The sequence below is a fragment of the Balaenoptera borealis genome, assembly GCF_965194805.1.
Source record: "Balaenoptera borealis genome assembly, chromosome: 11".
Taxonomy (NCBI): domain Eukaryota; kingdom Metazoa; phylum Chordata; class Mammalia; order Artiodactyla; family Balaenopteridae; genus Balaenoptera; species Balaenoptera borealis.
Window position 1 is genome coordinate 66,815,332 of NC_138868.1, and position 16,479 is coordinate 66,831,810.

General features: G+C 38.3%; 1 protein-coding gene across 5 annotated transcripts in view; it reads right to left on the reverse strand.

Moving 5' to 3' along the window:
- Positions 1 to 16,479, reverse strand: part of GRM5 (glutamate metabotropic receptor 5) — a 547,875-nt gene that overhangs the window by 315,844 nt on the left and 215,552 nt on the right. For all 5 annotated transcript variants that reach the window (XM_082340447.1, XM_082340448.1, XM_082340449.1 and 2 more), the window contains one exon: positions 14,637 to 14,886. In XM_082340447.1, the coding sequence (XP_082196573.1) occupies positions 14,637 to 14,886 (250 nt within the window). The remainder of the gene's footprint in view (positions 1 to 14,636; positions 14,887 to 16,479) is intronic.

The window sequence follows — 16,479 nt, forward strand, 5'->3', positions numbered from 1 at the left end:
AATAAATCCAAAAGGCCCTCTCAAAATTATTTGCACTTGATTTCCTAGAATCACTTGACACGGTAGTCTCTTATTCCTTCCTTTCTTCCTCTCCTCCTTCCTCCCTCCCTCCCTCCCTTCCTTCCTTTCACTGCATGGCTTGTGGAATCTTAGTTCCCAGACCAGGGACTGAACCTGGGGCCACAGCAGTGAAAGCACTGAGTCCTAACTACTGGATGGTGGTCTCTTCCTTATACATGTTCTTCCATTGGTCACAGCACTCTCTGGGTTTTCCTCCCCGATCTCTGAATTTGCTTTTTCTCTACCTCCTTTGCCAAGTTCATCTTTTTTCCAATCATTCAATTTTGAGGTCCCTCAAAGCTAAGTTCTTAGACTTCCTCTTTTAATTCTACACAGCCATGTCTTCCATTAATAAAGCTAAATTATTCAGATGATTTGCTCATTTTTATTTACAGCATATATATCTCTTTTGAGCTCCAGACTTACATCTTTTCCTGCTTTCTTGGCTATTTTTATGTTCGAAATGCACCTTAGGTCAACTTACTTAAAACCAAACTCATGATCTGCTCTCTACCTTATACCTAGTTCTTGTCCAATTGTCTTCATCTCAATAAAGGTACCATCATCTATTCTGTTATACAATGTAAGAATCTAGATAATCACCCTTGATATCTTCCCTACACTCCTTAATATAAACACATCAGCAGCTCCTACAGATTTTTTTCAACTTTGTTGAGTTGTACATAATGTACAAAAAGTTGCACATATTTAGTGAATACATTTTGATGAGTTTGGAAATACATATATACCCTGATACCATCATCACAAACAAGGTAATAATCGTATTTTAATTAGTAAGTAGATCATGGTCTGCCCTCCATTTCATCATCCACACTGCCTTAGTCTATCACAGTATAATTTTTGTTAGGGACACTGGTTCACCTATATCCATCTCATCTCTTCTAATCCATAAGCCATATCCTAGGATTATCTTTAGGAAAATCACACCTGTTATATTCTCATATCCACAAAAAAGCTTTCTCCAATGATGAAATAAATATCAAAATACTACAAGGCTGAAAATACTGTCTCCTAGGTTCCTCTCCAAATTTCTTCACAACTGCTTTCCTTATTCTCTGTGCTCAACCCACATGGTTTAGAGAGTTTTGCATACAGTCTGAGGCAGATGCATCTAAACAACGAACGGGCTGTTTATAGACTGAACATTATACAATTAGTCTGCTCTTCCCAACTCAAATGAAAATAAGGAGTAAAACAACTCCAGGCAAAGTGGGACATAGTTTGGCTGGCTTTATTTACATTACAAATTTATCACAAAACTTCCAACAAATTTTAAGGCATTTTACTAGGTTTATTTAATTTTCAAAGGATAACCTAAAACAACAAAAACAAAACTGGATCAAAATTAAATTGACATTATCATAAACGTACAAACATTGACGTTGTGAAAAGACTTCTCTCTTTGTGATACTTAGAATGGCCACTAGGATAAGAAACTAGTGTGATCTTTTCCAGTCATTTAACCATTTTGAGTCTCAATTTTCTCCCCTATAAAATGGGGATATTATTAGCAAACTTAAAGGCATCTAAAACTTGACACATCCAATATTACTTAAAACATTAAATTTCCCCCTCTCTCTCTCTTTCCTCTCATCGTCTCCTTGCCTCTCCTGCTCCCCTCCTCTCCTTCCCACTCTCTTTGTCCTCTAACACATAATGGGAACTCAATGAAAATTACTTTTTTTTTAACCTAATAAAAGATGGACAAAAGATGTATATAAAAAAAAAAAGATATATATAGATGGTTCATTAAAAAGAAGTATATAATTGTACTTTAGCATCAGAAACAAGGTATAACCTTGTGCATAAAAAAATAAATACAAATTGTATTCCCCTGGTATACTATTTTTCAAATATCAGATTCAAAATGAAAAGCTTGACACATATCCTGTCAGAAAAGCTGAAGGGAAAGAGCTACTTTCCATATATTACTGAAGGGAAAACAAAATTGTTCAACCCTTATGGTGGGGAATTTGACACTATCTAACAAAAGTACATCTGCATTTCTCTTTTGATCTAGCCAATCCCACTTCCAAGAATCTACCATGATGATTCATCTCTATAAATATGAAAAAGCACATGCCTGTGGTTATATATTACAACATAATTTATAGTAATAAAAGACTGGAAACAACCAAAAGGTCCATAGAGATGGGGGCTGGCTGAATAAACTGTGATACATTTTGTGGTAAAGTGTTAGCCAACGCCTTTAACCCTTCTGCATGAGTATTTAACTTCTGCCTAACTGTTCAGCACTGTACTCCTGGCAACTTGGTAAAAGTAGAATGTCAACTGTTTCCCAGCATTACTGCCTTTGATAAAAATGACCCCTGACTGGTACACTGAATCTGGACTGGGGGGAATTGTAAATAAATTATAAATATCTTACAAAAAAACAACTTTTTTTTCACATTACAATTAAATTACATTGAATGGGAGACCTTCAAGATGGCAGAGGAGTAAGATGTGGAGATCACCTTCCTCCCCACAAATACATCAAAAATACACCTACATGTGGAACAACTCCTACAGAGCATCTACTGAATGCTGGCAGAAGACCTCAGACTTCCCAAAAGGCAAGAAAATCCCCACGTACCTGGGTAGGGCAAAAGAAAAAACAGAGACAAAAGAATAGGGACAGGGGGCTTCCCTGGTGGCGCACTGGTTAAGAATCCGCCTGCCAATCCAGAGGACACAGGTTTGAGCCCTGGTCCGGGAAGATCCCACATGCCATGGAGCAACTAAGCCCATGCGCCACAACTACTGAGCCTGCACTCTAGAGCCTGCGAGCAACAACTACTGAGCCCGTGTGCCACAACTACTGAAGCCTGCGCGCCTAGAGCCCGTGCTCCACAGCAAGAGAAGCCGCTGCAATGAGAAGCCCACACACACTGCAACGAAGAGTAGCCCCCGCTCGCCGCAACTAGAGAAAGCCCGAGCGCAGCAATGAAGACCCAACACAGCCAAAAATAAATAAATAATTTTTAAAAAACCCCAAAACAAACAAACAAAACAAGAATAGGGACGGGACCTGCACCTCTGGGAGGGAGCTGTGAAGGAGGAAAAGTTTCCACACTCTAGGGAGCCCCTTCGCTGGCAGGGACAGGGGGTGGGCAGAGGCGAAGCTTCAGAGCCATGGAGGAGAGCACAGCAACAGGGGTGCAGAGGGCAAAGCAGAGAGATTCCCACACAGAGGATCAGTGCTGACCAGCACTCACCAACCTGAGACACTTGTCTGCTCACCCGCCAGGGCAGGTGGGGGCTGGGAGCTGAGGCTGGGGCTTTGGAGGTCAGACCCCAGGGTGAGGACTGGGGTTGGCAGCGTGAACACAGCCTTAAGGGAGCTAGTGCGCCACAGCTAGCCAGGAGGGAGTTCAGGAAAAAATCTGGACCTGCCTAAGATGCAAGAGACCATTGTTTCTGGATGCGCGAGGAGAGGGGATTCCTGCTCTGTGCACCCACAGAAGGCAGAGCACCACCTAAATGAGCTCCAGAGATGGGTGTGAGCCTCAGCTATCCGCTTGGACCCCAGAGATGGGCATGTAACGCTAACGCTGCCACCGCTGCCACCAAGAATCCTGCGTGCAAGCGCAGGTCACTACCCACACACACCCCGGAGCCTGTGCACCCTGCCATTGCCAGGGTCCTGAGATCCAGGGACAACTTCCCCGGGAGAACACACAGTGGCCTCAGGCTGTTGCAACATCACGCCGGCCTCTGCCACCACAGGCTCGGCCTACATGTCAATTATGACTACCGTACCCCTCCCTCTCCCCAGCCTGAGTGAGCAAGAGAGACCTAATCAGCTGCTGCTTTAACCCCCTCCTGTCTGGGCAGGGAACAGATATCTGAGGGCGGCCTACATGCAGAGGCGGGGCCAAAACCAAAGCTGAACCCCAGGAACTGTGCGAGAAAAGAAGAGAAAGGGAAATTTCTCCATGCAGCCTCAGGAGCAGCAGATTAAATCCCCACAATCAACTTGATGAACCCTGCATCTATGGAATACCTGAATAGACAATGAATATTCCCAAAATTGAGGCAGTGGACTTTGGGAGAAACTGTAGACTTGCAGTTTGCCTTCTGCATCTATTTGTTTCTGGTTTTTCTCTTTATCTTAGTTTAGTTTTTAGTGTTTGTTATCATTGGTGGATTTGTTTATTGGTTTGCTTGGTCCCTTTTTTAAAAATTTTATTTAAAAAATTTTTATTTATATATATTTTTTTCTTTTTTCTCTTTTTGTGAGTGTGTATGTGTATGTTTCTTTGTGTGATTTTATCTGTTTAGGTTTCCTTTTACCATTTGTCCTAGGGTTCTCACTGTTCGTTTTCTTGTTGTTGTTGGTTGTTTCTTTACTTTTTATGAGTGTGTGTGTGTGTGTTTCTTTGTGTGCTTTTGTCTGTTTATATTTGCTTTTACCATTTGGTTTGGGGTTCTATCTGTTTTTGTTTTTGTTTTTTTTTCCTTTTTTTCTTTCTTTGCTTCTGAGCCGGCTGGCTGGCAGGCTCTTGGTGCTCCAGCCAGGTGTCAGGCTTGAGCCTCCGAGGTGGGAGAGCCAAGTCCAGGACTTTGGACCACCAGCAGAGACCTCTCAGCCCCACGTAATATCAATCAGCAAGAGCTCTCCCAGAGATCTCCGCCTCAACACTAAGACCCAGCTCCACCCAACGGCCAGAAGTTCCAATACTGGATGCCCCATGCCAAACAACTAGCAAGACAGGAACACAACCATATCCATTAGCAAAGAGGCTGCCTAAAGTCATACTAAGTTCACAGACACCCCAAAACACACCAATGGACACGGCCCTGCCCACCAGAAGGACAAGATCCAGCCTCACCAACTAGGACACAGCCACCAGTCACCTCCACCAGTAAGCCTACACAAGCCACTGAATCAACCTCATCCTCTGGGACCAGACTAAAAACAAAGGGAACTACGAACCTGCAACCTGCGAAAAGGAGACCCCAAAAACAGTAAGTTAAACAAAATGAGAAGACAGAGAAATATGCAGCAGATGAAAGAGCAAGGTAAAAGCCCACCAAACCAAACAAATGAAGAGGAAATAGGCAGTCTGTCTGAAAAAGAATTAAGAGTAATGATAATAAAGATGATCCAAAATCTTGGAAATAGAATGGAGAAAAAACAAGAAACGTTTAAAAAGGACCTAGAAGAACTAAAGAGCAAACAAACAGTGATGAACAACACAAAAACTGAAATTAAAAATACTCTAGAAGGAATCAATAGCAGAATAACTGAGGCAGAAGAACAGGTAAGTGACCTGGAAGATAAAATAGTGGAAATAACTACTGCAGAGCAGAATAAAGGAAAAAGAATGAAAAGAATTGAGGACAGTCTCAGAGACTTCTGGTACAACATTACATGCACCAGCATTTGAATTATAGGGGTCCCAGAAGAAGAAGAGAAAAAGAAAGGGTCGGAGAAAATATTTGAAGAGATTATAGTTGAAAACTTCCCTAATATGGGAAAGGCAATAGTCAATCATATCCAGGAAGTGCAGAGAGTCCTATACAGGATAAATCCAAGACAATATTACTCAAACTAGCAAAAATTAAATAAAGAAAAAATATTAAAAGCAGCAAGGGAAAAACAACAAATAACATACAAGGGATTGCCCATAAGGTTAACAGCTGATCTTTCAGCAGAAACTCTACAAGCCAGAATGGAGTGGCAGGACATATTTAAAGTGATGAAAGGGAAAAGCCTACAAACACGATTACTCTACACAGCACGGATCTCATTCAGATTTGATGGAGAAATTAAAACCTTTACAGACCAGCAAAAGTTAAGAGAATTCAGTACCACCAAACCAGCTTTACAACAAATGCTAAAGGAACTTCTCTAGGCAGGAAACACAAGAGAAGGAAAAGACCTACAATAATAAACCCAAAACAATTAAGAAAATGGTAATAGGAACATACATATCAATAATTACCTTAAATGTAAATGGATTAAATGCACCAACCAAAAGACACAGACTGGCTGAATGCATACAAAAACAAGACCCCTATATATGCTGTCTACAAGAGACCCACTTCAGACCTAGGGACACATACAGACTGAAAGTGAGGGGATGGAAAAAGATATTCCATGTAAATGGAAATCAAAAGAAAGCTGGAGGAGCAATACTCATACCAGACAAAATAGACTTTAAAATAAAGACTATTATAAGAGACAAAGAAGGACACTACGTAATGATCAAGGGATCAATCCAACAAGAAGATATAACAGTTGTAAATATCTATGCACCCAACATAGGAGCACCTCAATACATAAGGCAAATGCTAATAGCCAAAAAAGGGGAAATCAACAGTAACACAATAATAGTAGGGGACTTTAACACCCCCCTTTCACCAATGGACACGTCATCGAAAATGAAAATAAATAAGGAAACACAAGCTTTAAATGACACATTAGACCAGATGCACTTAATTGATATTTATAGGACATTCTATCCAAAAACAACAGAATACCCCTTCTTCTCAAGTGTTCATGGAACATTCTCCAGGATAGGTCATATCTTAAGTCACAAAACAAGCCTTGGTAAATTTAAGAAAATTGAAATCATATCAAGTATCTTTTCCGACCACAACGCTATGAAACTAGATATCAATTATAGGAAAAAAACTGTAAAATATACAAACACGTGGACGCTAAACAATACACTACTAAGTAACCAAGAGATCACTGAAGAAATCAAAGGGGAAATCAAAAACTACCTAGAAACAAATGACAATGAAAACACGACGACCCAAAACCTATGGGATGCAGCAAAAGCAGTGCTAAGAGGGAAGTTTATAGCAATACAATCCTACCTTAAGAAACAACTCAAATAAACAACCTAACCTTACACCTAAAGCAATTAGAGAAAGAAGAACAAAAAACCCCAAAGTTAGCAGAAGGAAAGAAATCATAAAGATCAGATCAGAAATAAATAAAAAAGAAAAAAAAAAGAAATAAATAAAAAAGAAATGAAGGAAATGATAGCAAAGATCAATAAAACTATAAACTGGTTCTTTGAGAAGATAAACAAAACTGATAAACCATTAGCCAGACTCATCAAGAAAAAAAGGGAGAAGACTCAAATCAACAGAATTACAAGTGAAAAAGTAGAAGTAACAACTGACACCGCAGAAATATAAAGGATCATGAGAGACTACTACGAGCAACTATATGCCAATAAAATGGACAATCTGGAAGAAATGGACAAATTCTTGGAAAAGTACAACCTGCCAAGACTGAACCAGAAAGAAACAGAAAATATGAGCAGACCAATCACAAGCACTGAAATTGAAACTGTGATTAAAAATCTTGCAACAAACAAAAGCCCAGGGCCAGATGACTTCATAGGCAAATTCTATCAAACATTTAGAGAAGACTAATACCTATCCTTCTCAAACTCTTCCAAATGTAGCAGACAGAGATACACTCCCAAGCTCATTCTACAAAGCCACCGTCACCCTGATACCAAAACCAGACAAAGATGTTACAAAAATAGAAAACTATGGGCCAATATCACTGATGAACATAGATGCAAAAATCCTCAACAAAACACTAGCAAACAGAATCCAAGAGCACATTAAAAGGATCATACACCATGATCAAGTGGGTTTCATCCCAGGAATGCAAGGATTCTTCAATATATGCAAATCAATCAATGTGATACACCTTACTAACAAATTGAAGGATAAAAACCATATGATAATCTCAATGATGTAGAAAAAGCTTTCGAGAAAATTCAACACCCATTTATAATAAAAACTCTCCAGAAAGTAGGCAGAGAGGGAACCTACCTCAACATAATAAAGGCCATATATGATAAACCCATAGCCAACATCATTCTCAATGGTGAAAAACTGAAACCATTTCCTCTAAGATCAGAAACAAGACAAGGTTGCCCACTCTCACCACTATTATTCAACATAGTTTTGGAATTTTTAGCCACGACCATCAGAGAAGAAAGATAAGTAAAAGGAATCCAAATCGGAAAAGAAGCAGTAAAACTGTCACTGTTTGCAGTTGACAGGATACTATACATAGAGAATCCTAAAGATGCTACCAGAAAACTCCTAGAGCTAATCAATGAATTTGGTAAAGTAGCAGGATACAAAATTAATGCACAGAAATCTCTTGCATTCCTATACACTAACGATGAAAAATCTGAAAGACAAATTAAGGAAACACTCCCATTTACCATTGCAACAAAAAGAATAAAATACCCAGGAATAAACCTACCTAAGGAGACAAAAGACCTGTATGCAGAAAACTATAGGACACTGATGAAAGAAATTAAAGATGATACCAACACATGTAGAGATATACCATGTTCTTGGATTGGAAGAATCAACATTGTGAAAATGACTATACTACCCAAAGCAATCCATAGATTCAGTGCAATCCCTATCAAACTACCACTGGCATTTTTCACAGAACTAGAACAAAAAATTTCACAATTTGTATGGAAACACAAAAGACCCCAAATAGCCAAAGCAAACTTGAGAAAATAAAACGGAGCTGGAGGAATCAGGTCCCTGATGTCAGACTATACTACAAAGCTACAGGAATGAAGACAGTATGGTACTGGCACAAAAACAGAAATACAGATCAATGGAACAGGATCAAAAGCCCAGAGATAAATCCATGCACATATGGTTACGTTATCATTGACAAAACAGGCAAGAATATACAATGGGAAAAGACAGCCTCTTCAATAAGTGGTGCTGGGAAAACTGGACAGCTACATGTAAAAAAATGAAAATAGAACACTTCCTAACAGCATACACAAAAATAAACTCAAAATGGATTAAAGACCTAAATGTAAGGCCAGACACTATAAAACTCTTAGAGGAAAACAAAGGCAGAACACTCTATGACATAAATCACAGCAAGATCCTTTTTGACCCACCTCCAGAGAAATGGAAAAAAACCCAAAAATTAACAAATGGGACCTAATGAAACTTAAAAGCTTTTCCACAGCCACGTAAACCATAAACAAGATGAAAAGACAACCCTCAGAATGGGAGAAAATATTGGCAAATGGAACAACTGACAAAAGATTAATCTCCAAAATATACAAGCAGCTCAATATCAAAAAAAACAAACAACCCAATCCAAAAATGGGCGGAAGACCTAAACAGACATTTCTCCAAAGAAGACATACAGATTGCCAAAAAACACATGAAAGGATGCTCAACATCACTAATCATTAGAGAAATGCAAATCAAAACCACAGTGAGGTATCACCTCACACCTGTCAGTATGGCCATCATCAAAAAATCTACAAACAGTAAATGCTGGAGAGGGTGTGGAGAAAAGGGAACCCTCTTGCACTGTTGGTGGGAATGTAAATTGATACAGCCACTATGGAGAACAGTATAGAGGTTCTCTAAAAAACTAAAAATAGAACTACCATATGACCCAGCAATCCCACTACTGGGCATATACCCTGAGAAAACCATAATTCAAAAAGAGACATCTACTACAATGTTCACTGCAGCACTATTTACAATAGCCAGGACATGGAAGCAACCTAAATGTCCATCGACAGATATATGGATAAAGAAGATGTGGCACATACATACAATGGAATATTACTCAGCCATAAAAAGAAACGAAATTGAGTTATGTGTAGTGAGGTGGATGGACCTAGAGTCTGTCATACAGAGTGAAATAAGTCACAAAGATAAAAACAAATACCATATGCTAACATATATATATGTAATCTAAAAAAAAAAAAATGGTTCTAATGAACCTAGGGACAGGACAGGAATAAAGACGCAGACATAGAGAACAGACTTCACGACACAGGGAGGGGTAAGGGTAAGCTGGGACGAAGTGAGAGAGTAGCATTGACATATATACACTACCAAATGTAAAACAGATAGCTAATGGGAAGCAGCTGCATAGCACAGGGAGCTCAGCTTGGTGCTTTGTGACCAACTAGAGGGGTGGAATAGTACAGCAACTATGGCTAACTATATGGAGGTTCCTCAGAAAATTAAAAATAGAGTTGCCATATGATCCAGCAATCGCACTCCTGGGCATATGTCCAGACAAAACTATAATTCAAAAAGATACATGCATCCCTATGCTCACAGCAGTACTATTCACAATAGCCAAGACAAAACAAAACAACCTAAATGTCTATCAACAGATGAATGGTTCAAGAAGATGTGGTACATATATATCAATACAATGGAATATTACTCAGCCATAAAAAAGAAAGAAATAATGCCATTTGCAGCAACGTGGATGGACCTAGAGATTATCATACTAAGCAAAGTAAGTCAGAAAAAGAAAGACGAAAACCATATGATATCACTTACATGTGGAATCTAAAATATGACACAAATCAACTTATCTACGAAACAGAAACAGACTCGCAGACATAGAGAACAGATTCATGGTTGTCAAGGGTAAGGGGGGGTGGGAGAGGGATGGAATGGGAGTTTGGGGTTAGCAGATGCAAACTAGTATATGTAGAATGGATAAACAACAAGGTCTTACTTTGTAGCACAGGGAACTATATTCTATATCCTGAGATTAAACCATAAAGGAAAAGAATATGAAAAAAGTATATATATATATATATATATATATATATATGTGTATAACTGAATAACTTTGCTCTACAGCAGAAATTAATACAACATTTGAAATCAACTATACTTCAATTTAAGAAAACATTTTAAAAGCTAAAAAAAAAGTAGCTTGAAATCAGTAACCTCTGGATAAAGAAAAGAAACACTGGTAATAATTCCCAATTAGTTTTGAAATTTAAGTACATTTTTTCTTGCGTCCTGGTAACCTACATAACATTGAAGGACAGAAATTCTTAATTCAAATAGCTAAATAGTTTTAGTTAATCATAGATAAGATAAAACAATCTTTACATTGTTAATTTGCTAAAAGTTGGTCCTTGTTTCCACATTAATATTTAGGCTTACAACTTGTAAATAATACATCTCAAATAATATTTTCCCAAGTCAAGATCTAAAACACCGTATCCATTCTAGAAAAATAAGCCCCTTTAGAAATGTCATTACCGTTCAGATTATTGATCTCATCCTGCTGCCAGGGCTAAAGTGTTTAGCAAGACTATTTCCGGGACCTGGAGAGGACATTTTTATTGGCAGTAAGACAACAGATTAACCAGAGTTCAAATAAGAAGACCCAGTGGCCAGGTCTATGTCACTCTAACATTCTACAGATGTGCAACACAGATGGTGAGATATGTTGATAGATGAGGTTGCCTTGGCAGCAGAGTTCTTAGACCTGCCTAACATTTTAGTTGAATGACCTATTAAACATGCCTGTCCCAAGGCAGCTGGATAGATTTTTAAGTAACTATAGCTGTTAAATGTGGAAACCTCTAGGAAGTTCTGAATATAGAGTCTTTCTCTTAGCTTTGACTTGCAGTTTATAGGAACTACCCACCCAAGTTTGTGTTGGGGGTAGGGGAAGGAAGGAACATAAAGAGAGATTGGGGGAGTATATGCAAACAAAATTTTCTTAAAGTTCTAGGAGGAGTATAGGGTGAGTTGAATAAGAGTTTTTAGGAGGGAACATTAATATAAAAATGCTAACTTCAATTGCAGTTATCTAGGATAGTTTTCTTTTTCTCCACCGAGGATCTACGAAGAACCAGGGATTTGCTGTCAGATTATAACTTCTCCCCTGTTTCTATTCTATAGGAGACAGGTTAGTAGAGAAAAGCACAAGATTCTGAGTCATGGTAATTGGGCTTTTGTGTGACCTTGACCATGTCATTCAAATGTTTGTGGTATCAGTTTCCTCACTTGTAAAATGAGAGTGAATAGATGTTCTAAATTCTCTTACAACTATTAAGTTCTGCTTTTCTGCTCAGTGTCCTAGACCTCCACTTTTACGAACAGGAATATTTTAAACTTACTAAGAAGCAGCAGAACATAGTGCTAACTGCTCCGTCTCTAGACTTACATAGACATTTTAAATTTTGCCTTCATGGCATACGTCTATATATCATATTATTATTTCTCAGCATTTATTGAGTCTTAAGAGTCCTTGTCTATAATATGGAGATGATAATAGTACTCATCATGCAAGTTGTTCTCAGATTTTTTTCACAGCACTTATTTCCTTCTATCTAACTTATCATTTGTAAGGTCCATAAGGGTAGTGATTACTGTCTATTTTGTTCACTAATGTATTCCAAGCATCTTAACAGAAACTAGCCACTCAATATTTGTCAAATGAATAATTAAATGAAACAATGCATGTAAAGTGGTTAGTGCAGTAATTGGCACACAGCAGTTGATAAATGATCCTATAAATGGTCCTGATAAATGGTTTTATTAATACCCACAGTGCCTTTTCACTATGAAGAAGTAGGAATGGAAGAAGTGGGAATTTCATGAGAAGATGAAGGGGACTAAGGACCATAATGTTGTTTCCAAATATTGTAAAGAGTATCACATGTCACCTGCAAAGAAAATAATATGATCCAAGATGTGGAAACTACAGAGAGACATTTTTAAAATTCAGAGAAAGGAGGAGTTTTCAGACAACATTGCTCAAAGATGAACTGGTGCTCAAGCAAATGTTGAATTATTATTGGCCAATAAATGAGAGAATTAGGAAATATAATTAAAGGTTATAAATCTATTATTTCATGGATGAAATGATTTGAAAAGAACTTCTTATAAACAGCATATACAGAATAAAATTTTAAATATACAAAATATTGAATTTTGGCCTTGTGATACTGCTGGCAAAAAATGTAGATGGAAAATGGCAAATACAGTAAATACCAATCTATTTTTCTTGGGTACATGTGATCAAAAAACATTTGTTTGTGACAAAACATATGGCTGAAAAACAAGTGCTGCTGATTTGTTTTATTAATGTTGGCAAAGCAGCAGATAGGAGCTACAGAATCCCTTATCCCCCATCCCCCCCCCAAGGAAAAACAGGACTGTTTAAAGCCAGCGTCTTTCTTTCTTGTTCTTTTTATCCCACTGGTAACACTGCACTTTGGACTTTCAGAATATTGGCAGTGAGAATGTTCTTGGATTACATGAAATGAACTGATGCATCACTCTTGCCAACTAGGGGTGATTTTAGACAAAATGTATGGCATCGATGAGAAAGGAATCTCAATATCATTTTTATGAAGGATGATTGGCCTCATATAAAACAGTCCCATCAATCTATTGCCATCAGCTCAGACAGAAAAGAATTAGGTACATAAACTGGCTGTCATAAAATGTAGCCGAGTAGGAGCGAAGTCTGATCACAGAAGGTCAGTTACACATTTTTGAAAATAAAGGAAGCATGTTTTCTATAATGAGCCAGCAAAAGTTAGTAACAAGTGAGTTGGCTTTTTATTTTGGACAGTAATACTGAGAAAGATGCAATGGTTCTGAAGGTTTTCTCTGTTCTTTAAGTTGGCTACCTATTGAGAAAAGATATGTGATAACATGATAACTTTTTAAAGGTATGAAATGGTGAACTGCATTCACCTGTTAAAACTATGGTGTTGACTTGGACCGTGATGGTTAATTTTATGTGACATCTTGATTGGGCCACAGGGTGCCAAAACATTTAGCCAAACATTATTCTGTCTATGAGGGTGTGTCTGGATTAGATTAACATTAGTATGGGTAGACTGAGTAATGACGTTTATTCTTCCTAAATTGGGTGGGTCTCGTCCAATCAATTGAAGACCTGAAAAAGGCTGAGTATGAGGGAACTCCTTCAAGACTTGCTTGTGTTGGGATATTAGTCTTTTCTGGCCTTCAGACTTGAACTGGAACATTGGCTTTTCTTGGGTCTCAAGCCTGCCAGCTTTCAGACCAGAGCTGTAACACCGACTCTCCTGGGTATCTCTCTCCAAAGACATACATTATTGTTTCTATTTCTTTGCAGAACCCTAACTAATACACTGATTCAACAGGATCAGGAGGAAATGAGCTGAGCTGTGCCAATCAAGTGCATTATCCAGATAATGAAAGTGAGTCCCTGCAGAAGTTAATCTTTTAGAAACTGGTCTGGTAACAATGTGAGTGACCAGGCAATGTGATAACACTTTTGCAATATAAAATAATGAGCCAAATTATGAACGCTTTTACAATTAGTTCTAGAAGCAATTCCTCACGTTCCAGCCCCAAATTCTAAGATTCTGTCTTATAAAACAAGCTTGCATAGCCATTCTCAGAATCAATTTCAGAAGCAACAGCATAAAGTTTGAAAGGTGTTTACCTCCAAGGGGATTATGCAAGAATTTAAAAATCCTTCTCATTTCCTTACAATTAGTTTTTGAGGACTGAAGGACTCATCATTTTCATATGTTGATTCTTGTTATTATCAGTAATCAGCACGTCGCCTATCTACTTATTTTCCATGATTATTTTCAGGCTCTGGTGTTTTATGATTTTTAAGCCCTACTTCCACTACACAGATTAAGCTTCCAAAGCCTCTGTCTTCAGGCACCAAAAGACACCCTTTGATTTTCCCAAATTCCTGACTTGACTTCCATGTGAATTTTCTCCTTGTCACTTACCTGCCCAGAAGCAGAAATTCTCCTGCCAGCCCCAGGCGCCTCATGGCCATCAGCAGACCTCTCACTGTCATGCCCTCGCAGAAGCAGGCCACCACCCGGGCCTTGGGCAGGTGACCCCTGAGCTTCTTCAGCAGTTTATCGAAGCTCTGCTCCCCCGCGTTGCTATAGATTTTGTAAGAGTGAGCGATGCAAATCCCTTCCTTGGCTGACATATCTTTGAACGCTTCCATCCCACTTTCTCCATAGTTGCCTGTGTGGAAACACATAAGCAGAGGGGAGAATGTTGGATTCATTGGGTAGAGTTGGAATGCAGAAGTGCTGCTGGGAGCGTGAAGGTCACCTGGTAGTGTTGGATTTGGAACCTGAAGTCCTGAGTGAGGTTTTGCTTTTTCACTGACTTGCTTATCTGGGCAATTTACAATGAAACTACAGGATACATATATGCATTGATCTTTTAAAACTTTTTCACTAAGAGAGAACATTACAAAAATACAAGCAATTCGGTTCCCCCTTTGACTCAAAAAAGCTCATATTCTAATGTGAGATGATGGAAAATATTTATCTGCTATCTTTTCATTCTGTCTCACTTCCTTTTGTTTCTCATTATATGATCTTCTTACCCCACTGATTCAGATTTTTGTGTTTAAAGACATTACACACAGATGCAATACATATACTTTATATAGTATAGACGTACAAATATCTTAGAGTATTTTATTTTATAGAATATTATCCATATATTTTATAAATAATCATGAGAGTTTGTGGTTTTATCCCAAGTGAAAATTCCAGATCCTTGATTGAGATTTTAGTCTTGTCACAGATAAATATATTAGCTCATGTAAAACATTTAAAGTTTTATTATATATAACCATTGAAAAGTTACCGATATATGGGGGAAAAATTCCAAAGTATTTTGCAACATTTTGGGGTTAAGGACTGATGGTGGTCGTTTAAAATTACGGAACATGGGGATCAATATTGACAATCATTTATAGGCCAGGAAGTGTATCAAGATTATTATATATGTGACCTCATTTAACTCTCAGAATAATATATTGAGAAATATATTATGACCTCCTTCTACAGATAAGAAAACAGATGAGGCATTTAGGTTTACAGTTGCCCAGAGTTAATATCCCCAGTAGGTGGAAAGTTCCGTTCCATTCACAGATCTGTCTAAGAGTGCAGAATCTGCTCCCTCCACTCTTCTACGGCTGACTTTTACGAGACTCAGAAGCCCAATTATATCTGCATTTCTCTTTCCTATTTAAAGGTCATGATGTTTCAAGTTTAGATATTTTGGGAGCCTTCTGAGGCCCTATAAATCATGACGGGTTCATTTTCTGAGTTTTCAAAAGACTAGGTGGGTAAGGGCGATTGATTTGAGAAATACAGGAGACTATTACAAGACAACCAAGCTGTGGGATGTAAGCGGCCTAGCAATCAACTAGACCTAGGAAATGGCATTTCATCAGGAGGAGTTAATCTCAAATGAATAAGGAAGTACAAGTCATTCGATTGCATACATTTCACTGTATGACGATAATAGAGATAATTTATAAATAACTCTACTCATGTAACATTTTGATGTTTGGAAAGTTAGTTCATATATCTGAGCTCACGCTCCTTACGCCAACTCTGTGATAAAGGTACTATTATCTTCCCTTCGCAGATGATAAAACTGAAGTTCGCATTTAACAAGTAGATGGCAGAGTCTTGGTTTGAAAATCTATCCTCTCCCTCCTGGCCCTGTGTGTGCTCCATCTTAGCAGGGGTGCCTTGTTGCAAATGAGAGCCTTAGACTTTGAGGGTGGGTTTTCGTGTAGGTTTATCCTCATGA